This window comes from Podarcis cretensis (genome assembly GCF_951804945.1).
Source record: "Podarcis cretensis genome assembly, chromosome: 13".
Lineage (NCBI taxonomy): Eukaryota > Metazoa > Chordata > Lepidosauria > Squamata > Lacertidae > Podarcis > Podarcis cretensis.
In genome coordinates, this window is record NC_137182.1 from 37,054,020 (window position 1) to 37,079,985 (window position 25,966).

The window sequence follows — 25,966 nt, forward strand, 5'->3', positions numbered from 1 at the left end:
AACAAAAATTGTGCGGTGGCAGCGGGAGGTCCCATTAGCTAAAGTGGTATCTCAGGTTAAGAATAGTTTCAGGTTAAGAACGGACCTCCGGAATGAATTAAGTTCTTAACCCGAGGTACCACTGTACATCCCTCCCACCTGGATAGCAAAACTAAAGAAAACAGTTTTGAAAACAGTTAGAGAAAGAAGTTTGGTTTGTCGCAGGTGGTTGGCAAGCAGGAGCCGTGGGCACACTGGGAGCCTGCTTGCTTTGCACTATTCAGCTTGTGCATTTGTAACTAAACAATAACAAACTCAGCTGGGCAAGTGCCTATCAGTTTATAAGCACTTACACAGATCAGATCAGAAGAATCTTTATTTGCATCAGCCACTAGCCATAGCAATAAAATAAAATGTACTGAAGATAGAACTTAACTATGCAGAATACATTTTGGAGGTTTACATCAATAACCAAACAATCAATCTTATTCCAATTGCCCCTGCTAAAAATGTTGCAGTTTTTGCTGTCACCTGATTATCTTGATCTGCTAGAAGAAAGGACACAGTAGCAATGGTTGAGCGACCTGGCATCTGGCATGGAGAATAGTAGAGGGGTAATAACCGCACTCCTCAAATCTTTATAAAGAGTGCAAGCCAGAAGCACATGAGCCGCTGACTCAATACTGCCATCTCCACATGGACAAAACCATTTTTCCAGCGGAATTTTTCAAAATTGACCCTCAAGTACAGCCAAAGGCAGTATATTCATTCTTGTGTAAGTGAAAGTGCATCTGTATTTTGTTAACTTTTGCAAGTAGGGTGTCAACGTGTCAAAATGACTAGGTGGAAAATAATCATACCATGGACAAAATTTCCTTATCGTGGCCAAATTATTCTGTCGCTCGATATCATATAGGCGCTGTCTAGTTAAATTATTGGCTTTACTGAAGCCCAGTGTTAATAACTGTTGTGGTGATAAACCAGAAAAGTAAAGCTTTTGGTGGACAATTTTAGTCCAAGTGCTCTCATGACAATCTTGTGGTACTAAGGGTAGTTAGACCAGTGGGGTTTAAATTTAGCCGAAGCCAATAATTAAATGTTTTGTACATCCAAGGTGAGTGCCTGTCCAAATCTGAGCCCCATATAATAACTGTGCTAGGGGTTTAGCTTTAGACACTTCAAGTGCTGATGGTATGTGATTGCCACCTTTTGTAGGGAAAAAACATATCAGAATTTTGGAAGCATTTATATCACACGCCACCCCAAGCTGAATACCAACTGCCTGGGAGCACAGGTGGGGAGAATTCCTATTGTGCTCAGGGCCTGCTTTGGGGTATCCTATAGGCATCTGGTTCACCCCTGTGAGAACAGAATGCTGGACTGTGATGGGACTTTAGTAGGCCTCTCCTTATGCCCAGACTGGCCACCACTTTGCACCCACCCACCCACAATGCCCCATCCGCACTATAAATTTAAAGACAGCTCCATTCCAGCACGTTTTTGACTAACTTCTTCGTCTTTTTTAGCTCAGGAATGTTTTTAACTGTTGGTATCTCCTTGGTGGTGTTGTTGTTCTCTGTTTCACAGCTTTATCTCCTTTTGTTTTGACTGCTCTTAGTCTTATCCCCTGAGCTGCCTTGTTGCAGAAAAGCGGGATAAAAATGGTGAAATAAGGATGGCGGAGGCAGCATTCATTGAAATAATACATTTTGAGGACTGGTTTAAAGGAGGAGGCCCACTCTGTGACATGCCATGGGCCCACCTGTAGATCTCAGGTTTGGGCCCTCAAATCTTGAGTTATGCCGGTATGTGATTGGATGTTACCCCAAAAGAGCCACAACCAGGTAGCACCCTGAGAATTCTGGGCTTAGCGCTGCTTTCAACTATCAGGGAGCCCCTTCCAGGCTGAGCCGCCTGCCAGGCTCTCAATGCTGGTCTTTCTTTGACAGCTTCCAATTCACACACAGCTAAAGCCTTTGCCAGAACTGGAAACCTTTTATGGTCCTTCCAGCTCTGGAGGACCCAATGGCCAGCCTGGGTGGGCGAGTTCTCTCCAGGCATCAGTCATGGTGAGACAGCCACCTCAGGCATCAGATGCACCCTAGAAACTAGGTATGCAGTCCAGAAAGTAACTCCTCCCAATGGACCTGGTGGCTCATTGCCCAGGGCAGCAGCACACAGATCAGGAGATTCCTAATTCTAGTTCCTGCAATTTCTGTCCTGCAATTTCCTAAGGAACCCACAAAGAGGCTTATGACACCCTTAAAACAGGTTTATTGGACCAAGGACCAAAGTCAACCTGATCAGATATAGATCAGTAGGCAGGTGTAATATATAATTATGCACACACATACACCATGTGTGTTTATAGGTGGCTCATTGTGTGGCAATGGGATGCAGGGCCTTCTCTGGTTTTCCGTCATGTCGCCTCTGTTGTGGAGTCTCCTCCATGTTGACAGTTCCAACAGCAAGTGAAGCTTTTTCCTTTAGGCTTTTGGCAATGGATGGATTAAAGAGCTGGTCTGTCTGCTGCAGGAATGTATGTTTTGCCGCAAATTGCTTATTGATGCTTATTGGTGTTATGATGATTTTTAAAGAAAATCTACATGGATAATGTTATACTTTATTGGAATATGTTTGTATACTGCCCTGGGAACCATTGGGTTGAATGATGGTGTTAAAATGTAATACAACAGAATTGTTATGCACACTCTAATGGTGTGGTTTCAGGGGGTCCAGTGAGTACTTTTAGGTTGGTTTCCTTTGAATAAGAGTGTGTGTTTTGTAACTACCGTATTTTTCCGTATATAATTTCCCCCTTAAAAATAATGTCAAAAATTAGGGGGCATCTTATACATGGATAGATCTCCCCCCATTTTCTTAAATCTGAGTCCCCCAAAATAGTCTTATAGACGGAAAAATACGGCATATGCATTTAATTGCAAATATACAGGTTGAGCTTAGGTGAAGGTTTCGCAGCTTAAACCTGCTCCAACAGATACTATTCTCCCACCAGGTTTCGGGGTGTGTGTGTTTCTTACTCCAAAGAACCCCCAGAGTTTTGACCTTTTCTTAGACTAACTCTGCTGCCAGTTTAATCTGTTTGCATCTTCCCAGACACTGAATTCACTTTATTTGTTAGGGGAGGGAGGCACTCCCAGAGTACAGACTCATGCAGAGATGCAGTAGGCAGCCTCCTTCAAGAATAGGTTGCATTGCTGCATTTCTGCAGGCTGGGCTATGGGTAGCACCTTGAGGGGAGACAGGAACCAGAAGCTGTAGGACAAATCAGAAGCCATAGTGTATAGCCAAGGGTGTTCAAAAAGGCCATACAGCACCCCAGACAAGGAGCATCTTTAGCATCTCCTCAATTTGCTTTGATTTTTGAAAGCCTTTAGGTTTTTGAATTGCATTTGTATTCTGTTTCCCAGCTTGGATGCATGATTTATCCCTGTTATATAAAAATGATAGATTTACACAGTTGCTCACAACGGTTTTACATAGACACTGTTGAATGAGCACTGGGGATATCACTTTCCCCATGAATAAAGTGGGAAGGGGAATGCATGTTAAACTGCCCTTTGGGAAACCAGAGGAGGGAAGACCCCAATAATAAGGGTGGGTAGGCAGGCAGGAGATAGCTCAGTTGGTTAGAGCATGATGCTGATAGCACCAAGGCTGCAGGTTCAGTCCCCGTATGGGACAGCTGAATATTCCTGCATTGCAGGACTGGATGTTCCTCAGGGTTTCTTCCAACTCTACAAATTATACGATACAATAATCTTTATTGTCATTGTCCCATACAGAACAATGAAATTGAAAAAATTTACATCAGACATTCAAAAATCCACAAGCCTGCTATCCCAGCTATCCCAGCCTGGTTAGCCCCTAAAAACTCTGATACCCCATAATTGAATACAATATACTCACATAAAGACTACCTTACACTGCATTTAAAACCAAAATCGCATTTGGATAGAAACTGTTTCTCAGGTGGCTAGTCCTAGTCTTTATAACCCTGTACCTTCTTCCAGAAGGCAGAAGCTGAAAGAGATCATTTCCGGGGTGCGCACTATCCTACACTATCTCTGCAGCTTTCTTATGGCACCTGGAAGCATAGATTTGATCCAAGGTGGAAGAGTGCACCCAATTATTCTCTCCACAGTCTTTGCAACCTTGGACAGCATTGTTTTTCCCCTGACCGTGCAGCTCCCAAACCACACACACAGACCATAGGTTAATATAAGTTAAAGTTAAAGTTATATGATTCAAAATGCACAAAAACAAACATTTTATTGGTCCATTAATGCAACACTTGTCAGCCTTACAAGTGAACTGTTTGTTTTAGCTATCGGGCAGACATTTGAGCTGAATGCCTGTGACAGGTGCCCCTCCCCAAACCCAATGGCCCTCCCCCATGCCCAGTTCCTAAGGCAGATGCCTGCCTCTAAATCTAGACCGGCTTACTAGGTAAATTGGTGCTTTTGGGAGGTAATCAGTATCACACAGTCTAGGAACACTGCCTTCCAAGCCAGTATCCAGGATAAATGTCCAACCTGTCCAACGTGAGGGACAGGCCCTGATTTTGCGGGTGGGTAAAAAAACAACAACACCCGCACTGACTATTTAGGAGATGGTGTCTTCAGTTAACTGGGGGAAATCTGTCCGTATGATTGGCACATGCAACGATCCGTCAGGTGGACACATGACAGAAAGGTTAGGTCACTTGCAGTCCAATCATATGCAATGCTAGGTGTGCATAAGCCCATTGTTTATAATAGGCCTAGGGGTCCCTTATTTTGCACAGGATAAAGTTGTTTGGGTGAAATTCGAAGAACACAACCGAGAGTAAGGTCAGGTTCTCTGGGATCAAGCAAGCCCAGGATTCAGCAGTTCATGCCTGATTTTGGGTCACCATTGCGCATGATCATTATAGCACTCATGTCTTTGGGACTCTCTTTGCGCTTTCAATGGGTTGGTGCCGGGATCTGGTGGTGTGAACGTGAAGCCAGGCAAGAAACCGGAGGCTGATAAGCTTATGGCACCACCCAAGGTCACTGCAAACCTGCTGGCGGTGGGCAGCTTAGCCAGGGATATTTAAAACCTCGCCTACTAAGCTGCCAACACGGCCGTCTTGAGCTGACGTCAGTGAAAAGGATCATATCCAAAGTCGGGCAAGATCCAGCGCAGGACTGTGTGTGTGTGTGTGTGTCTGTGTGTGCATGTGTGTGTGTTGCTGTATTACAGAGAGAAGGGTGTGTAGCCCAACCAGTAGAGGGCGCTCTTCCTCTTTGGAAGGACTTGGGTGTATCTTCTTCCATTTTTCAAGCAAGGAAGCTATTTGATTGGGTGTGACCGATTCAACTCTTTCAAAAGAAAGGAAGAAAATACTTATTGTTGGTGTTGCTCTTGGAGTTCTTCCATAAGGCCTGTTTATTGAGCCTGATTTGCTTGCACAAAGCTGGCAGATGAAAATGACAGACTATATGGGACTGGCAGAGATGACGGGCAGAATCCGGGACCAGGAGAAGGAGACAGTGGAAGAAGATTGGAAGAAATTTAAAGACTACCTTAATAAATACTATAAGATTAGTGAATGTTAGATTGACAGGGGTTTAAAAATAATGTGGTTTTCAGAGACCTTGAGTAAGAAAAGGAATGGAATTAGTAAAAAACTTTTGGGAAACAAGGGAATGGATTTGCTGATTGGATAATGAAATTAGAATACAAAACGGGGAGGTATGAGGAAGTCGGGGAAAATAGGTTGAGAAAATTAAGGTTTGAAATTATACTTGTTGTTTTTTTTGTTTTTTTTGTTTTTATTGTTGCTGTTTGTATTTGTATGTTTTTATTGGAAATGTTAATAAATATTATTTAAAAAAAAAAAAAAGATTTGCTTGCACAAAGCATACGTAGAGGGGTTGTCTATGTCTGGTCTTTACTGAGCATGCCTTCTGCCTAGTTCCCAGGGAGGTTATACAGCAGTGAACATTATACAGCAGTGATTTGCTGGCACCGTGCTGATAAAGTCTGCTTGCTAATGATTTGTTCATCCTACACTTTTCAGTGCATTTCCCCATCAGCTTCCTAACCGGAAGGATCTTGTGCGTTATGGAGCTTTCATCCGCTTCAGTCGTGCAAAAGCTAAATTTCCAGTATGCCCTTGAATCTTCCCCTGGCAGTCTGGAGGTGGCTTTGCTGCGTTTTCATTTATTTTTATTTTCGTTGTTGCTGCTGCTTTTATATTTTGCTAATTTCTTTTTTTCGTAATGGCTGTATCATCCTTGCAGTTATGTGTGCTTTGATAGCTGAAAGCTGCTTTGAGCAACTCCTTTGAGGAGGGGAAGAGTGGAGTATGATTCCAGCAAAGCAAGGAAGCCATTTTTCCGTGCGTGCGCTTTTTGAAAAAAACAAAGGTGTCGACAACAACAAAAAACGACAACAACCAACCCTTGGAGCAACCTGGATCCACAACTCCTTTTCCCCTTCCATGCTATAGTCGCATTATCTCCCCAGGCAGCAGCAAGAGGACAAAGGCAGAGAATCTCCCTCCAAAATGCCCAGATCAGCACTTTGATTTGGGCCTGGAAACTGACTGGTAGCCAATTGGTCTCATGTGCTCCTGTGTGGCAAACCCAGGAGCTCAGGGCTGGGTATGCTTTTCTCCCCTCCCCCCTTTTATATCAGAAACAGCACTGCGAGGTAATGGTAAAAGTAAAGGGACCGCTGACCATTAGGTCCAGTCGCAGACTTTATTGGCCGAGGGAGCCGGTGTACAGCTTCCAGGTCTTGTGGCCAGCATGACTAAGCCACTTCTGGTGAACCAGAGCAGCGCACGGAAATGCTGTTTACCTTCCCGCTGGAGCAGTACCTATTTATCTACTTGCACTGCATGCTTTTGAACTGCTAGGTTGGCAGGAAGGCTAGGCTAAATTAATATACGTACATAAGCAGCAGTTATTGAAATGAAATCATGTAGCACAGGAGTGCCCTATAAAATCAGATCAAGAGGCGTGTGATGGAGGGGTGCTGGGTCCCCCAAAGTATTTCTCAGAGAGTAAGGAAGGATGGCATTGCCAGCTAACAAGAAAACAATATGCTCTTTTTTTAGAGAGAGAGGGTTGAAAGCAGCATGTCGCCACCCAAAACTTGTCACCTAAACACCATCCCCCCCACCGGCGAGGACTGCTGTTGTAATTCAAGCAATATATATGGTTTAATGTCAGACGAATTGCACCCAATTGCTTAGGGGTGTTTCCAGCGATGTGTGTTTGTGCGCACATGTGATTTCAGGAGTCTTTTTTGGTATGTGATAATAGCACATCTTCCTGAGCATTTTGGGTGTTGATGCATGATGTGCTTTAGTCACTGTTTGAAGAAATGGCAGTCTTTCAGATTTTTTTTTCCTGAGGCAGAATGAGTTGTCTGTTAAAGAGACAGCGAAAAGGGCTTTTTGTATTTAAAAAATAGTGACCCTAAGGAGGCAGTCTGAAATGCTGCCCTCGGGAAGGGCTCCGGAATGTGTAGAAATCTAGCAGGCAAAGATTTTCCTGACAAGTTGGCGGGAAACTAGTCACTAGCCAAATTGTTTCTGTACGCTGAGATCCTGTTAAAGGTGTAATCCAAATGGTCATCTTGCTTGTGGGATCAGATTAGGGGGCGGGCTAAGAGGAAACAAACCTATCCTAGCAACAGCGGCCACCAGCGTCGGAACTCTGGCATAGCCTATCAGATTTCTATATCGTTTTTTCATCCAATGAGCTCAGTATTGTTACAACAGTCCTGTGAGGGAGGCCAGGCTTAATATCTGGCCCAAGGTCACTCGGCAAGCTCTGTGCCAAGGATTTTCGCTCAAATGCTCTCACCGCTACATGACAAATGACAGTCACTTGTAGTTCCTGGCTGGATTAGGTTGAACAGTTTTAAACAAGTTTTCATGGAAAAGTGGGGTGTTCAGTGCTCCAGTGATGTGGGGAGAAAGGTAGGGGGAAATCCAGAACCCTCTTCCCTCTAACCACCGCCACTACTCTGGGCTCTTAAAGAATTCAGCACACAGGCCCACAACACAAATTTGGGGGCAAAATAAGATGGTGTGTGCCTGGAGTCGTACTAGCACAACTAGGGCTTGTGCGCACACCATACATTTAAACCAATTGGCATCTGCCAAATAACCCTGGGAACTGTAGTTTGCTGCTCACAGAACTGCAATTCTGAGCACCCTTTAACAAACTACAATTCCCAGGATTCCTTAGGGGAAGTCATGTGCTTTCAAATGTAAGGTGTGCACGCAGCCACTTTGCAGCATGCCAGCAGAGGGTTTAAAAAATAAAAAATAAAAATTGGATGGGGGACAAACCAGAGATCTGGGGCCTGACACAAAGGACCTGAAGCTCAGGACCCCTGGGCCACAACCTCACAATGCCACCTATTTGCAATTTTAGCCAAATTATGATCCATAGTCTCCTGTAACTAGGGGGTTTGGGAAGAGTGTCACCCAATTGTTTTAAGAATCCCTCCTTGCTAAGATATGGACTCTGCATGTACACCATACATTTAAAGCACATTCCGCCACTGCCGCCTCAAAGGACGCTGGGAGCTGTATTTTGTTAAATGCGCTGCTGGGAATTGTAGCTCTGTGAGGGGCAAACGACGTCTTCCAGGACTATCCGGAGGCGGGCGGGATATGCTTTAAACGTATAGGATGGGTGCGCAATGTCAGGCGCATATTTGTACTCACTAACACTTGTTGGCTTATGGACCTGGCGGAGGCTGCGTGTGCAGGAGAGGGCAGGGAGGAACGAGGGACTGAGGGGAAGGGACAATACGAAGGGGCTCAGAAAGAAGGCCTTTCTGTCACCTCCGTTGCTAAGGGAAAGGAGTTGTTCTCGGGCCCAGTGCCGAGATTGAGCTCAGAGCCCATCTGCACCAGCTCTGATGGGAACAGCTTCTGCGTGGGCATCCGCCGCCTCCCCACCAGGCTGATGAGACAGTGTGTAAGAGCGGGAAGGGGGCGGTGATGGACGAGGACTTGGGGGTGCTCCAAGCCCCTCTGAAATCTTTGGCAAGGAGGGACCTTCCCCGTGTCTGAGCCCACTCTCTCTGCTCTCAGGTCAGTCTGGCCCGACTGCCTGCATCTACGCAGAGTCACCTGACACAGTTCCTTACAAGGATGCAATGGTGGGCTTAGCTAATGCTATAGCTATCCCATTTTTGCTGCTCCTGTCAAGTCCATATGCAGCTCCCTGTCATCCAAAACAGTTCTCCTGCTTTCCTAGAATAAGGACAGCCACACTTTTCTTCGTTTTCTGCTCTCTGCCTTACAGCTTTGGCGTGTTGAGCTCCAAGAAGCCAGGGGTCAGAGGACCAGCCAGAGGACTGCATTCCCTTCAGGGCAGCCTTCTGAGGACCGCATGTCTGTGGTGGGCGGGGCCAGAGGCAAATGTGGGTGGAGCCATGCATGTAAATTTTACCTTTGCACAGGAGGCCAGTTTGTACACATGCTCACACTTCTGTATCCTACATGTGGGCAGGCCAGAGGCACCGTCAGAGCTCAGAGACACATTCCAATCAGAAACATTTGTGGGAGTGAAGGAAGGCCAGAGAAGGGTGTGGTCTGGGGAGATTTCTGAGGGCCACGTAGAGGGGCTTGGAGGGCCACGCTTTCCCCCAGACCTGAGATTCCCCACTTCTATAATTCACAAGGGGGGTAAGGAGCCTTTTTCTGCTGGCTTTTGTATTTTAAAAATGGAGTGGCAACACTGCTTTGAGGGAAGTCAACCAACAGATTCTGCACAGGACCTTGCAGAGCCAGGCAGAGGCCTGGGCCAGGTAGATAATGTGCCCCCCCTTTTTTTACCCTGGGGGTAACTGAAGTCTTATAAATAAGTAAGTATATAAATAATTTTCACAAAAGTTATGCTGACAAATAATTTTATTTCAAGGCTTGAACTGAACCTGCATATTTCGCCCCAGCGCATCCCCTGCAATTGTGAATATGCTGACAGAGGCCCCCTTTGGAATCGGAGGCCCGGGCCAAGTGGCCCATATGGCTCCCCCCCCCTCTGTCTGGGCCTGATTCTGCACTGGACCCAAACTAACCTCATTAGTCTGCAAGACTTCTTAAGTCGCCATCTCAAAACTTGTAATCTATTGCCAATGGGCCTTTCCCCATGGCAGGAGGCCTTCCTCACCCTCTTTCCCCCTTCCTCCACCCAGTTTTCTTCATTTAACACTGAACATTGAAAAGTTCTGTGAAACTCTAAAGTGAGTGAGATATGATTGGCAAGAGTGGACTCCGGACGCCAGCGGGGCCACCGAATGAAGTTTCCAAGCTCATTTTCAGAGGCAGCCCCACAGAAGGCATATTAGCGTCACTGGCAGAAGAACAGGAGTGTGGAGGGAGTAGACTGCCCCCAGCACCACTATTCCAGTGGGGTGCCATCGCAGCAGCCCCCCTGGACATGCGCTGCACACACACCCCGCGCACCAGGCACCAAGCCCCCATAGGCGGTGCGCCACGACCCCAGAACGTGTGCCACGACCCCCGGGGTGCCAGCCATGCCACGCCTGCTCTCCGCCCCCGGTAGCGGAGCATGCAGCTTCGCCACTGGTTAGCGTGAAGGATTGGGGAGAATTCAGATTCAGATCACATTTAAAGGTGAACGTTCCTCACTCACACTTTCTGAAGCAATACAGTGGTACCTCGGGTTACATACGCTTCAGGTTACAGACTCCGCTAACCCAGAAATATTACCTTGGGTTAAGAACTTTGCTTCAGGATGAGAACAGAAATCGTGCTCCGGCGGTGCGCAGCAGTGGGAGGCCCCATTAGCTAAAGTGGTGCTTCAGGTTAAGAACAGTTTCAGGTTAAGAACAGACCTCCAGAACGAATTAAGTACTTAACCTGAGGTACCACTGTACACAGAATGGAACAATATCGTCCTGTGAAATTTGCACTTCTCTGAATTTTGCAAGGCAGTACTCCTGCCAAGCAAATGTGTGCAAAAATGCATATGTGTAAAATGTGTGCATAAAAGTAAAAAAATACAGTGATCAAAGTGTGCAAAAATGCATTATCTTAAGGGAAATCTCTTTGCAACAGGGTGCGTTTGAGGCAAAGCTGCATTAAAATGTGTGCTTTAAGAGACATTCACACTAAAATGCTGGTGAATTTTCATAAGGACTTAAAAATATATATATCACAAAACTGATGTGGAAATGTGAAGAACTGGAGAACCACTATGGTGTAGTATTTAGAGTGTTGGATTAGGACCTGGCAGACCAGGGTTCAAATCCCTAGTAGGCCATGAGGCTAACTGGGTGACTTTGGGTCAGTCACTGCCTTTCTCTGCCTCACCTACCTCACAGGGTTGTTGTGTGAATTAATTGAGAAGGGGGGAAGAACCATGTACAGTGGTACCTCGGGTTAAGAACTTAATTCATTCCGGAGGTCCGTTCTTGACCTGAAACTGTTCTTAACCTGAGGTATCACTTTAGCTAATGGGGCCCCCCGCTGCTGCCACCACGCGATTTCTGTTCTCATCCTGAGGTAAAGTTCTTAACCTGAGGTACTATTTCTGGTTAGCAAAGTCTGTAACCTGAAGCATCTGTAACCTGAAGCGTCTGTAACCCAAGGTACCACTGTACACCACCTTGAGTTTGTTAGAGGAAAAGGTGGGATATGAATGCAATGGATGGATGGATGAATGATTTAAGAATGGAAATATGGGAAACTGAGAAAAACCAAAATGGTCAGATCCACCAACCCCAAGTTAACAGTCAACAGTCAACACAGACCAGGGTATGCATGACGTGTTGTCCATGTTCTAGAGCCTGTATGCAAAGCGCTGCCCGAAAAAGATCTTGCCACAACCGCAGATGTAGCCCCATCACATTGACTCTGCCTCCCCTTCCCCCCACTTTTCTTTGGCAGCGTTTTATGTCATAGACAGGTTGGACACAGAGGGATGATGGGAGGAACCAGCTGGGGAATCCCCAAGGAAGAAGGCTCAGAGCCCAGGGAGTGGTGGTGGTGGGACAACAATGGGTGGTCAGCGGTAGAAGAGAGAGAAGACTGGGAGGAGGAGGTGTCAGAAGCTGAAGGGGTAACATGGTTTAGTGAGCAGGAAGAGGCAGTGGCAGAGAGCAGTCCAGAATCAGAGGCAGAAGCTAAAGTTTGTGAGTGGGAGGAAGGTGGCCAAGAGGCAGAGGTGAGTCTGGCTCCTTCCACCCTGTCTCCCAGAACCAGGAGATACATGAAAAGAGCAGAGCAGAGATTGGCTGCGTGCAGGCACAGTCTCTGATTGCTTGGAGAAAGCCCTGGAGAGGAGGAGACATAGACGGCTGTGAGGAGGTGGGGACCTTTAGTCTTGGCAACTGATTCCATGGAGTAAAACCACCAAGAATGAGATGCGGTGCTCATAAGGCCAGACACCCAGCCAAGTCCGTGGAGATTGTGTTTTCGCTAATAAAAACTCCAACTTTGCACAGTGTGATTTACTTTTATATATATATATATATTATATTTTTATTAGTTTTCAAATACAAAAACAAATTTATACATTCCATACATCTTAATTACATCTTACTTCTCTTTTTTGACTTCCCTCAATTTGTCTGCCATTCCTTCCTATTGTTACTTTTTACACATTTCTGCCCTTTTAACCCTTTCCCCTCACAGAGCTTCCTTAAAGCTTACAAACGTAATTTTATTATCACTCAGTTTTTGCCTATATTGGATAAACTTTTCCCAGTCTTCTGCAAACCTTTGATCTCGTCAATTCCGGATCCTTCTTGTCTTTCTGTCCAATTCTGCATAATTGCACAGTGTGGTTTACAGACTGGCTCACTCTGTGATACTTCAGGTGCTTCGTAAACAGAGAAGTGAGAGGAGGAGGAGAGGGGGAGACATTAATGAAAATGGAGGAACTGAGAGCTGTGGCAAAGAGTGCATCTTCCAGCTTCAGAATTATCCCAGTTGAACCCTCCTTCTGGAGGGCAGGGCGAAGAGTGCGTCCCCAGGGCCATCCCCAAATAATGTGCTCCCTGAAGCAGGGCATCAAACAGGAGGATTCCTCTGCTGAGAGCCTGAGGGCCCCTTTCCTGCCTCTCTCCACCGGGCCCAGGGCCCAACAGGCTTCATAAGGACTGCTGCTGCACCTGTTGCCCAGCAAGAACTGGGGTATTTGGGGGAAAGTTTTGTTGGGAGGTTTTGCTGTTACTGATATTAACTCATATTACTGATATTAACTTTTTGTATCTTTATTCTTATGTGGCAGTTGTTCAGTTTGGTTATGTAGTTTTTAATGTGTTTTATTTATTTTTATTTTGCTATGTTTGTAATTATGTATCGTATTTTTCGCTCTATAAGACGCACCAGACCATAAGACGCACCTAGTTTTTTGGAGGAGGAAAACAAGAAAGAAAAAAAATTCCTAATCTCAGAAGCCAGAACAGCAAGAGGGATTGCTGCGCAGAGAAAGCAGCAATCCCTCTTGCTGTTCTGGCTTCTGGGATAGCTGTGCAGCCTGCATTCGCTCCATAAGATGCACACACATTTCCCCTTACTTTTTAGGAGGGAAAAAGTGAGTCTTATAGAGCAAAAAATATGGTAAATCTTTTCATATTGTAAGCCGCCTTGAGCATTGTTTTGACTGTGGAAAGGTGGCATACAAATAAAAGGATGCGGATGCTGATGCCCCCTTTCTCACCTGAAGGCAAGGTGCAGAGTGGCCAAAGCCAGCCAGGTAATTTTGGCATCTGAGGCAGAAAATCCCACAAGTAGGGATGGAGGAGAAATTTGATTCAGTTCGCGCTGAAAGGCATACCTACCGAATTCTTGCTTTCCAAAAGAATACACCAACAGTAAGAGCGATCTTTCGAAATTTGGACTTCTCCAGGTTGTTCTATTTGGTTTTCTAGCCAATTGATGTATACAAAAATTCATAACTTGGGGTAAAGTGTACACATACTTGTGAAAATATAGTGGGGAAATACATTATTGCTTTGCAAAACTGCATACAGAAATGGGGGTATTAGGAGAAATCCACACCAAAATGCTGGTGGGTTTTGGGGAGAACTTTTAAAACATAAAACAAAGAGGCCACAAGCCAATGGAGAAATGTGGAAAACTGAATTTAAGATTGGAAAAAAACGAGAAACCAAAACTTCCCAATTCACCCATTCTTTCCCACAAGTACCTCCTTCCCCTCCCTGGCAGAAAAAATACAACAATAACCACTTAACTGACAACTTGCTGCCCTTTCATGACTGCCTGAGGCAGCTGCCTTCCTTTCCCCAATGATAGAGACGTCCCTGATATCAATAAAGGAGTGGAAAGAAGGCAGTGAGGCAGAATCTGCTCACCTCATGGGAACAGATTTGAACCATTGCTTTTTCTGGGTCGTCAGCTTTCGGTCTACCCATCCCTTCAAGGCTTCCTCTTATCTCTGACTTCTAGGATCCTTGATAAGAAACAGGCAGGTGGGGAGACCATCGAGCTAACTGAAGAGGGCCGGCCTGTTGAGGTGACCGAGAAGCACCCGCCCATCGTTGACTGCACCTGCTTTGGCCTCCCTCGCCGCTACATCATCGCCATCCTCTGCGGCCTGGGCTTCTGCATCAGCTTCGGCATCCGCTGCAACCTGGGCGTGGCCATCGTCAGCATGGTCAACAACAACACTGTCTACGAAGGGGACAAACTTGTTGTGAAGGTGAGACTGTCCTCCCTCTGGTGCAGGGGTGGGCTTTTTTTTCTGTTGAGGGACAAGGGACACGGGTGGCGCTGTGGTCTAAACCACTGAACCTCTTGGGCTTGCCGATCAGAAGGTCGGCAGTTCAAATCCCCGCAATGGGGTGAGCTCCCGTCGCTCTGTCCCAACTTCTGCTAACCTAGCAGTCTGAAAGCACATCAGTGCAATTAGATAAATAGGTACTGCTGCAGCAGGAAGATAAATGGCGTTTCCGTGCGCTCTGGTTTCCGTCACGGTGTCCCGTTGCGCCAGAAGCGGTTTAGTCATGCTGGCCACATGACCTGGAAAGCAGTCTGTGGACAAACACCAGTTCCCTCGGCCTGAAAGCAAAATGAGAGCCGCAACCCCAGAGTCGCCTTTAACTGGACTTAACCGTCCAGGGGTCCTTTACCTTTAATCTGTTGGAGGCCACAGGGCAGTGCTGGGTGGAGCCAGAACCGATTATGGGCAGAGCCAGAGACAAAAGTGTTCTGGAATAACTAAGCCAGAATGAAGTTTTCCAGTTTTTCACCATGCCTAGTCAGATCAGCACCCCCAATCCTGCGCAGGTCTACTCAGAGATAAGCACCTCTGGATTTTTTTTTACTATTGCTTCACACATTCCAGAGCCCTGACTGTTTCCCAGGGTCAGTTTTCTATAACAGATGTGGGGACCTTTTGGCCCTCCAGATGTTGCTGAACTACAACTCCCATCAGCCCCAGCAAGCGTGGTCGATGGCTAGGGATGCTGGGAGTTGTAGTTCAGCAGCATCTAGAGGGCCACTGGTTCCCCACACCTGGACTAGGATGACCTTCCAACTCTATGATTCTATGGTTGGATACACAACATACACTTGAAGCACAAGCTTCCTCCCAAAGAATTATGGGAAATGTAGTTCACTCCTGACAGAGCTACAATGCAGAGTACCATTAACATAAACTACAGTTCCCAGGATTCTTGGCTGGAGGGGGAGCCATGAGCGTTGAATGGATGGTGCGACTGTGACCGAAGTCCTGCTGTTGGCTGTAATCAGGAACCAAATCTTTCCTCTGTTCTTCTCACCACTTTAGAAAGCGGAGTTCAACTGGGATCCTGAGACAGTAGGCATGATTCATGGATCCTTCTTCTGGGGTTACATTGTCACCCAGATCCCCGGAGGGTTCATAGCACAGAAATTTGCTGCTAACAGGTAAGATGCAGGTAGGGTATTTTTTTGTGTGTGTGTGTATGTGTAAATCAAAGAGGGGGAACATGCAGATTTTGGCTCACCCCTGGTGATCTCATTCTCTAGAACAGGAACAGAAAGATACCTTGGTCCATTTGGGCTAGCTCAGTATCTGGTGAAAGATAAAGATCATGAAAATTGACTGTACCTTTGTATAAACCGGGACGCAGGTGGCGCTGTGGGTTAAAGCCTCAAGCGCCTAGGACTTGCCGATCGAAAGGTCGGCGGTTCGAATCCCTGCGGCGGGGTGCGCTCCCATCGTTCGGTCCCAGCGCCTGCCAACCTAGCAGTTCGAAAGTACCCCCGGGTGCAAGTAGATAAATAGGGACCGCTTACCAGCGGGAAGGTAAACGGCGTTTCCGTGTGCGGCTCTGGCTCGCCAGAGCAGCGATGTCACGCTGGCCACGTGACCCGGAAGTGTCTCCGGACAGCGCTGGCCCCTGGCCTCTTAAGTGAGATGGGCGCACAACCCCAGAGTCTGTCAAGACTGGCCCGTACGGGCAGGGGTACCTTTACCTTTTACCTTTGTATAAACCAGATTATCACAACAGCAAAATTTTTGGTATTTTGTGTCTTTTTTTAAGTTTGTAGTTCTTTTCAAGTAAACTTTAGTTGATAATTTAAGAAGTTTAGCATGCAAGAAATTTGCAAGCATGAGGAGCAGCACTAATCCCAGAATAAACACCTATCTCGAAACACACATGCGTACATAGACCCTCGCTAGAGAAAGCGGAGGTTCCTTGTGGTGTTTCCTAGGCCTGTCCTCTCACCGTGCAGGTCTCTAGTCTCTACAGCACTTGTGTATATATTATCCTGCGGGAAGAGGCAGGGAGCTGTTCAGAGCAATTGGCTGACCATCAGAATGTGGATGTGGGACATGGGTTCAAATCCTCCTTCAGCCATGAAAGTCACTGGTGATTAGAGCCATTGACTCCCTTATCACTTCACAGGCTCATGTGGAACAAAAAAACCTCTGTAAATATCAAAAGAATAATGATGAGAGGGAAAGCAAACAGGCTGGGTTTTCTTTCTCTTTCTTACAGCTTTTCTTAACACCTGCGTTTCGGTCCACAGGGTTTTTGGCTTTGCCATTGTGGCGACATCAACCCTGAACATGCTCATTCCATCGGCCGCAAGGGTCCACTTTGGCTGCGTGATCTTCGTGCGGATCCTGCAAGGCCTTGTGGAGGTAAGGTCCGCACCCCTAATCTCCATGCTTTCCCACCGCCCCGTAATATCAACCTCTCCACCTTCCTCTCTGAAGCCTCAGCTCCCTTCCCTCAGAGCACCGTCTCTGTTTTTGGGGCGCTTAGCCCCCTTGTAAAGAACGGAGTCAAGGTGGGACAGAGTTATGGGTCGGAAGCAGAGCTTGTTCCTTGGGCCTGCCTCTTTTCTCTCTCTCTCCAGTGGAAAGGTAGCTCTGATCTCTATGTAACTCTCTGTGCCCTCCACCTCCAGGGGGTCACCTACCCAGCATGCCACGGTATCTGGAGCAAATGGGCACCCCCCCTGGAACGCAGCCGCCTGGCGACAACAGCCTTCTGTGGTAAGGTAACATGTTCACCGACCATCGAAGTTAAATGGGCGGGGAGGGCCTCCCATGCAACAAAACCATGGTTGCCCCCTTGAACCTGATGTCCTTTGGCTTCTGACTTGTTGAAACTTCTTAAGCAGAAGCCTAGAAGACCTGTCCCAAAGTCTAGATCAAAACGCAGCACATCCTGGTTTGGTTTTACATGTTGGAACAGCTCTTGGTGAGTGACTCACTTTAGGAAAACTCACTGGACGCCCCCTGTTAAGTTGCTTTCACACGAGGACTGCTTTGCTTCTGAGGAATTGAAACAGTGGTTCCATACAGAGTTTAACATAATGCCACGTTGTCTAGCAATTCCTAACTCCACAGCCAGGATCCTTCTCGCTCTCCAGATAGCCTCAGGTTCCTTTCGCTTGTGGGGCTGGCCGAGCTTCCCTCACCGCCAGCCCCAGGGAGCAGTGGGAAGGCACGCAGCCTTTCCGCTGCTCCCCGCAGCTTGTGGGGCTGGCGGTGGGGAAAGCCGAGCTTCCCTTACCACCAGCCCCAGGAAAGCCACTGCCAGCCCCAAAGAGCAGGTCAGGGAGCAGCGGAAAGGCTGTGTGCAGTCTTCCCACTGCTCCCACAGCTTGTCGGGGCTGGTGAGGGAAGCCTGGGTCCCCGTCCCCCCCAGCCCCAGGGACCACACATTCGCTCCATAAGACGCACAGACATTTCCCCTTAGATTTTAAGAGGAAAAAAGTTTGTCATATGGAGCGAAAAATACGGTAAATTTCCAGATAGCAAAGGTCCCTCTCGACTTTCGCAGTTTCCCCCCTTGCAAATTCTGTCCCTCTTACTGTTCTTGCTGAACAGGAAACAGCACGGCTGGTGGGTAACTGATGAATTGCCCCCGAATTGCCCTGTTATTTGACAGTTCCTGTTCAGCAGGGAGAGGGTGTTGAACACTTCTTTCCTCTTGCCCCCCCCCCCCCCGTTTTTCTTCCTTTTTCATAGCTATAACAAAGGATGGCAGCTAGTCATGGAACGGCGAGTGTGGGAGCAACCTCAGAGGGGTAGCGAGGGCTGCTGGGAGTCAGGCAGTAAAGGCTGGTGCAGTCAGTCAAATGGGGGCACTGCCCCACTAAGCTCAGCCTGCCCTCAGCCAGACCCCACGCCTGGCTGCCTTCTTACTTACAGCCAGCTGGTCACCCTGACTTCTGCCCTGCCAGTCCCAGTGGGCACCAGTCCCCACTGGAGTTAGGAATCTTGGCTTGTATCCCTGGCTAACCTTTTCCCTCTGCCTTTACAGGCTCTTACGCAGGGGCTGTGGTGGCCATGCCTCTTGCGGGGATCCTAGTGCAGTATTCCGGGTGGAGCTCAGTATTCTACGTCTACGGTAAGCCAGCCAAGAGGCCATGCCAAGAAGAGTGAAAGAAATTTAAAGACTATTTAGCTAGATATTGTAACATACGATAAGTAGAAGTTACTAGAAAGGACCAAATGGGCCTAGGACTAGAGTGAATTGTAAAATATTATGGATTTGGATAATTATGAAAAGAGAAGAAGATTGTAAACTAAAGGTGTTAATTTGATTAGAAAGAGGGTATTGGAAAGCTGTTAAAAAGTGATTCAAAGTAATTCAGTAAGGAGGGGTTCGAGGATGTCAGTTAACAATGAAAACTAAATTAGGCCTTAAAGAATTACGTATTTATATGTTTGCTTTTGTTGCTTTTTGTTTTAGTATTGTAATTTTTTTTCTTTATTTGTGTGTCTTATTTGTTATAAATTTGGAAAAGTGATTTTAAAATTTGGGGGAAAAAGAGAGGCCAACTCTTTGGCTACCATGCCTTCTCGGTTGCCTAAACCTCGTTGGATCAGATCGTAGGTCCCTTCCCTCCAACCGCTTCTGCAATTCTGTTCCTTGGCAGGCAGCTTTGGTATCTTCTGGTATATGTTCTGGCTGATGGTTTCCTACGAGAGTCCTGCGCAGCACCCAACCATCACCGAGGAGGAGAGGAAATACATAGAGGAAAGCATTGGAGAAAGCGCCAGTCTTATGAATCCCCTTCTGGTCAGTGCCTTGCATTGCTCTCTTGCCATTCATATGGCGCCATTGTAGCAGGTACCCCACCCCCCCATCATTCAGTTTGTACAAACTTCACACACACTCACACTCACACACTACATACGCTACACTTCTGTTATAAATTCATAGAAAATCAACCATACATCGGATTTGCACTGTTCCACTTTTATTTTACTCCATGAAGGAAGGACTACAAAATGGGGAAGGTTTGATACAGGGCAGCCATAATCCTTGAGCATACCAGTACATACACAGGAGCCCTGCACAATTGCTATGCCAACCCTGATGGTCCTAGACAGAAGACCATCAAGATCACAAAGAACTTGCATATGGGAGTGGATTCAGCACGGACTGGAACAAGGGACAATAATCAGCTCTTCCCTCTGGGGGCAGGAAACTGCCAACCCCCCTTTGTCCTCTGGAAATTACTCATGGGGAGGGGGAAAGGGGGAACCAGCCAGATGACAGGACACTCAGGTTACCACCACAACCCCTCCTTTCTGTGATGTACGTATGATGTTTCTGGGGGTGGTCTTGATCTACAGGGTGGCAATTTCAAAAGTCTTTATAAGACCTTGCACACCATTTTTCTGGGTCCTTCCTCTCTCCTGCAAGTGAGGGGAGCACCCTGTTGCAACAGATCAATAAAGGCGAAGCCTACAGGCTGCTGTCTTGCTCCAAGTTATCCTGGTTGGTGTCTTTGTTTTTGTCCAAGGGAGCCCTCGGATTTTTCCGTTAACACCATCAAGGTGCACGGAGCCTTAACAGAGTGTGGCGTAGTGGCTAGAGTGCCGGACTACGACACTAGGAAACCAGGGTTTGAATTCCCCCTTGGCTGCGAAGCCTGGTTACTGCCTCTCGGGTTAACCTACCTCACAGGGTTCTTGTGAGGATAAAATGGGGAAGGGGGGGGAGAAGCACATACGCTACCTTGAGCTCATAGTATGAAGCGTTGAAAAATGAAAATAAGAAAGAAGGCAGGTGGTCAAAAAGACAGGTCCCAAGCTACAGAGTTTCCTGGGAAGAGCGGTTGACTGCTAAACCACTCTGAGAATGGCACCTGTGTGAGGGGAATAGGGGTCTCCTAGAAACACTCGGCACCCTTAACAAACTACAGTTCCCAGGATTCTTTGGGGGAAGCCTAATTGTTCAAAGTGGTAGAATACTGCTTCAAATGCCAAGTGCATATGGGGCCTAGTGGTGGCATCAGGCAGCTCCAAGCATACTGGGCTGCAGGGCAGGTTCATATGAGGAGGGAAAAGAGACATTTGGACAGGTGAGGGTGGTGAAGGTGGAAGAGCAAAGGCCATGGGCAAGGATGTGAGAGAGCAGAGAGAAAGAAACTGCGCACACACCATATATTTAAAGCACGACTTCCCCCAAAGAATCCTGGGAACTGTAGTTTAAGGGTGCTGAGAGTTAGAGCTCTGTGAGCGGGAAACTACAGCTCCCAGGATTTGGGGAGCAGGGAAGCATATGCTCTAAGTGTATGGTGGTGAGGCGGCAGGTGCTGAAGATCTCTCTGCAGTAGAGAAGCTCTCACCAGCTTCATGGGGCACCATTTTTGAGGAGGCAAGTGGCCTCTGAAGTCCTGCGACAGCACTGCGGTGGGGATATGCGAGGATGTGAGGCAACTCCATTAATATTTTCATATTTTTCTCTCTGTGCCTCTCTCTCTCTCTCTCTCTCCTCCCTACCTCTTGGCAGAAATTCAAAGCTCCCTGGCGCAAGTTCTTCACTTCCATGCCTGTCTACGCCATTATTGTGGCCAACTTTTGCCGGAGCTGGACCTTCTATTTGCTCTTAATTAGCCAGCCGGCCTATTTTGAAGAAGTCTTTGGCTTTGAAATCAGCAAGGTGAGAAAAATTGCCCTTGGTTTGAGGTGTGTGTGTGCACGCGCTCTTGCACGTGTCAGGGCAAGAAATTGGAGACTTGTCTATAAGCTACAGATAGGTAGCCGTGTTGGTCTGCCATAGTCAAAACAAAAAAAATCCTTCCAGTAGCACCTTAAAGACCAACTAAGTTAGTTCTTGGTATGAGCTTTCGTGTGCATGCACACTTCTTCAGATACACTGAAACAGAAGTTTCCAGACCCTTCTATATAGTGAGAAGGTGGGGAGGGGTATTACTCAGAAGGGTGGTGGGAATGGGTGATTGGCAGATAGCTGTGATGAGCCTGTCTATAAGCTGTTTTTAATACTGAATTTGAAATTGTTCTAACCCGGTCTTGGGACCTACTGGTGAAGAGTGGCGGATATTGCTGTCGTCGTTAATTAATTAATTAGCAGAGGGTGTTTCATTCTGTGCTGATAAGAGAAAGAAAAGATGCCCCTAGCCACGTGCCAATTGTTCTTCCATCATATGCTGGGGCAAGGCTGAGCAGGAATGCACTCTGAGAGAAAACAGGTTCAAATATCCAAAACAAAGACACACACAAAGAGAGAAGGAACCAAGATGTTCTTTTTTTTATTCTATGGCTCTTTGTGCAGTATAGACTTTTAATTTTTTTAAAAAAAGAAGAAAAATATAAAACTTCAGAAATTAGCAGGATCAAATTTCAGGATTCCAAAACATACATCTACACAGCCGCAGTGCATGGGCAGGGTTTGTGTGTGTGGTTGGAGTGGCAATGACAATGGCACCCTCCCAATGGCACTTGTAAGGAGAGGATTGGGGTAATGTGAGGCTTCAGCAAGACCAAGGGCTCCTTGAATCGACATTGGCGGCCCTGCAGGTGCACTTGAGTGGCCACTACCAGCCCAGAGCTCCTCTGACCTCATCACACCTCGCCTTGTCTCCTCCCTCTCTTGGCAAGTTCAGTTCCGTCACTCTGCACCCTCACCTGCCACCGCTGCTCCTGCCCCAACTACTGCTAGGAAGCAGACGGTGATGGCTATTGGAATTGGGTTTGAAGTCCTTTGAGAGAATTATATACAGTCATACCTCATGTTGCATCTGCTTCATGTTACATTCTTTCAGGTTACGTCCCGCAGCGGCCTGGAAGTACAAGAACAGGGTACTTCCAGGTTTTGCCGCTTGTGCATGCACAGAAGCGCAAAATGACATCACGCACATGCGCAGAAGCGGTGAACCGCAGCCCGCACATGTGCAGATGCAGATGCGCCACTGTGGTTGTGCTCTTTTCATGTTGTGAACAGGCCTCCGGAACGGATCCCGTTCGCAACCAGAGGTACCACTGTAATGTTTTCAACATGGGTGTCCGTGGAGGGGCAGTTTCCCCCCCCCCCAACCAGGAACTATAATCCCAAGATTCCTGGCTTTCATTTTTGTTTTTAAAGAGAGCACAGGTTATATCCAATGGGTGGCTGGCAACTAAATTTCACTCTGACTAGACCATTGGAATTAACGGGCCTGACTTAGCCTTGTTCATTCATTTCAGTGGGTCTGCTTTGAGTAAAACATATTTAAACACCACCCAATATTATCAGGCTAATTTCTCACCAAAAAAGTGAGAAGAAAGGTACCTGCACATTTTGTCTCGTACATCAGTTTTACACAACTTAAGAGTTGTTTTCAACTGAGCCCTACGTATTAGTCAACCCACTGAAATTCATGGTCATGGCAGTATTACTTTTAGTGGGTCTACTCTGTGTAAGACTTCAGTTGGATAAAACTCTTAAGTTTGCAGAACCTGCTACATGAGACAAAACGTATAGGCACTATTCTCATTTTGTGTGTGAGAAATAAGACTTATCCCACCCTTCCAGTGTTCTACTTGGACACACACACACACACACACACACACACACACACACACACACTGCCCTTCTCCCCACTTGCAAAATATCCTGCGGGTGCCCTTGGTCATAAACGTAATGTTCAAAAGAAAAAAGACCCCACACGACAGCTGGATTTTCTTAACTGTTTTTAAACACCCTCATGTGCCTGGAACTTATGGGCTGCCTCTTCCTTTTTGTCCCTTCCTGCGCAGGTGGGCATGCTTTCTGCTTTGCCTCACCTGGTCATGACGATCATCGTGCCCATTGGGGGCCAAATCGCCGACTACCTGCGGACGCGGAGGATCATGTCTACCACAAACGTCCGCAAGATGATGAACTGTGGGGGTGAGAGAGAAAGGCATTGTTGGAGAAAAGACTCGGGGAGGAGGGTTAAGGCTTGGTTGAGAGATACCTGGACTCCAGTAAGGGGCAGGTGGCTGGCTTGTCAGTGGGAAAGGTTTCTAGAGCAAAGTGCCCAGGCCAGGAGTAGGGGACCTGTTGCCCTCCAGAACCTGCTGCTGAACTCCAGCTCCCATCTGCCCACAGCTAGTATGGCAAATATCCAGGGATGATGGAAGTTGGAGCCCAGCAGCATCTAGGCAGTACTGAGAGTGCCACAATATTTGAAGCAAATGCATTAGAGACAGAATCCAGGAACTCGCACAGGTTTCTGAGAATCTCTGTTTTCATTTAGATGTCTTTCTTTCTTTCGCAGGGACGGGCACACCTCAGTTTTTTAGCACTTGCGGATGCAAAATCACTTAGAGGTTTTCATCTCCCGCTTAGAATGCTTTTCTGGGGTTTCTAGTAGGCCTGGGCGATGGCGCCTTCATCCAGTAGTATATCGTGGGTGAAACTGCTGTCGCTCCTGAGTCCCTCGGCCACCAGCGCCTGGTGCGCAGAGGAAGGAAAAAGCTACATTGGGAGCGGAGGCAGTTTCACCCCAGCACCTTGCGGGGCTGAGGACAATGCAGCTTGTTCCTCCCTCTGCTTTTCAACATTGCAATGTATCATTCTATCACAATGTTTAGCTGGTGGTACATTGCAGTGTTGAAAAGCTGATATCTCCCAGCCCTAGTTTCCAGTAGGAGGGCATGAGAAATCATCGCATATCCCTGTCCTGCGGATTGCAGTGGACCCTGCACTCTTGCTTTTAGCAAGCTCTCCTCTTGCCAGTTCACTTCTCACAAAGTTGCAACCTCCCCTGACCCTCACTTATTCATGAATCAGTCTTATACCAAGTCCATGTAATCCAGGACCATACTGCTGACAAATACCTTAATGCTGGCCTTCCCCAATATGGCACATTCCGGGCATGGTTGGACTACAAATCCCATCAGGCCATGGTCAAGGATGATGGGAAGTGTAGTCCAGCCCAGGTTGGAGAATCCTGCTTTACACAGAGAAAGGTCTTTCTCATCACTGCCTTTGATCTTTTCCGCTCAAGGCTGGCTTTTTATTCGTTAGCTCATTTGTTACATTTTCATCCTGCACCATCCGTGCATCTCAGCTCTCAGAACAGCTTAAGACGAAAATAAAATAAAGTTACACAATCAACCATAAGATCAAACAGAGTAAAACATCAGCTATAACACAATAGATTTTTTAAAAAGCAACCACACAGTGGATAAATAAAACACAAGCTTCCAGAGTGGCTTAAAAGGATTTTTAACGCCTGGGAGAATGAATTGGTGTTGAAATGACACATGCATACCATGTGTTGCAGATGTTGGGGGATTGAACTTAAGAACATCACACGATCCCTTCTGGACCAGGTCAAAGGCCCTTCTAGTCCAGCACTCTGTTCTCACAGTGGCCAGCCAGATACCAGAGGCCAGCCAGCAAGTGGGATCTGGGTGCAACAGCAATTTTTTCCACCTGCAATTGCCAAAAACTGAGGCCTTCTATATGCAGAGCATATGCTCTTCGGCTCATTTGCAGCCCCGCTAAGTTATGACACCCTTCCCCTTCCATTAGCAAAGAAAAATTAGCAGCATGCACAGCCACATGTAAGTTTTATGTACACCCTGCTCTAGTTTCTTATGCAGCGCGATCACAGTCAGAAGTTGAAAATAGACACAGCTGTGCTTGTGTGCAGGAGCTGTGTGTCCACACTCACTTTCTCTGTTCTTCCTTCTTCGTCAGGTTTTGGCATGGAAGCCACACTCCTCTTAGTGGTTGGCTATTCCCACAGCAAAGGCGTAGCAATTTCTTTCCTTGTTCTGGCCGTGGGTTTCAGCGGTTTTGCTATTTCAGGTAAGCTCTTAGCCACTGGTGGAGGAAGAGGAGTGCGGAGGGAGCACACTGCCCCCAGCAGTGCGATCCTGGTGGGGTGCCATCGTGGCTGCCCCCCGCCTGCACTGGGCGCCACGCCCCCAGAACGCACACCACGCCCCTGCAGGCGATGCACCACGTCCCCAAGATGTGTGCCAGCCCTGCCCCTGCCTGCTCTCCGCCCCCTGGTGCCGGAGCATGAAGCTCTGCCACTGCTCTTAGGGAGCTGGGTTGACCTTCTGAGGAAGGTGAGACCCTCCAGTTGTTGCTGAACTACAACTTCCTATGTCCTTGGCCACTTGCTGGGACTGATGGGAACTGTAGTCTAGCCATGAAAGATTTCCCACACCTGCATTGTGGCATTCCAAATTAAAGGTCCTCTGCTTCCCCCCAACAAGTAGGGATCAGAGAGTTTGTG

General features: G+C 47.2%; 1 protein-coding gene across 1 annotated transcript in view; it reads left to right on the forward strand.

Annotated features, from left to right (window-relative positions):
* SLC17A7 (solute carrier family 17 member 7) overlaps window positions 1–25,966 on the forward strand; it is a 56,052-nt gene that overhangs the window by 22,698 nt on the left and 7,388 nt on the right. Inside the window, exons 2-10 of the mRNA XM_079950530.1 lie at window positions 14,438–14,690; window positions 15,780–15,898; window positions 17,009–17,123; window positions 17,393–17,480; window positions 18,757–18,843; window positions 19,376–19,518; window positions 21,241–21,390; window positions 23,487–23,619; window positions 25,420–25,530. Coding sequence (XP_079806656.1) covers window positions 14,438–14,690; window positions 15,780–15,898; window positions 17,009–17,123; window positions 17,393–17,480; window positions 18,757–18,843; window positions 19,376–19,518; window positions 21,241–21,390; window positions 23,487–23,619; window positions 25,420–25,530 — 1,199 coding nt within the window. The remainder of the gene's footprint in view (window positions 1–14,437; window positions 14,691–15,779; window positions 15,899–17,008; window positions 17,124–17,392; window positions 17,481–18,756; window positions 18,844–19,375; window positions 19,519–21,240; window positions 21,391–23,486; window positions 23,620–25,419; window positions 25,531–25,966) is intronic.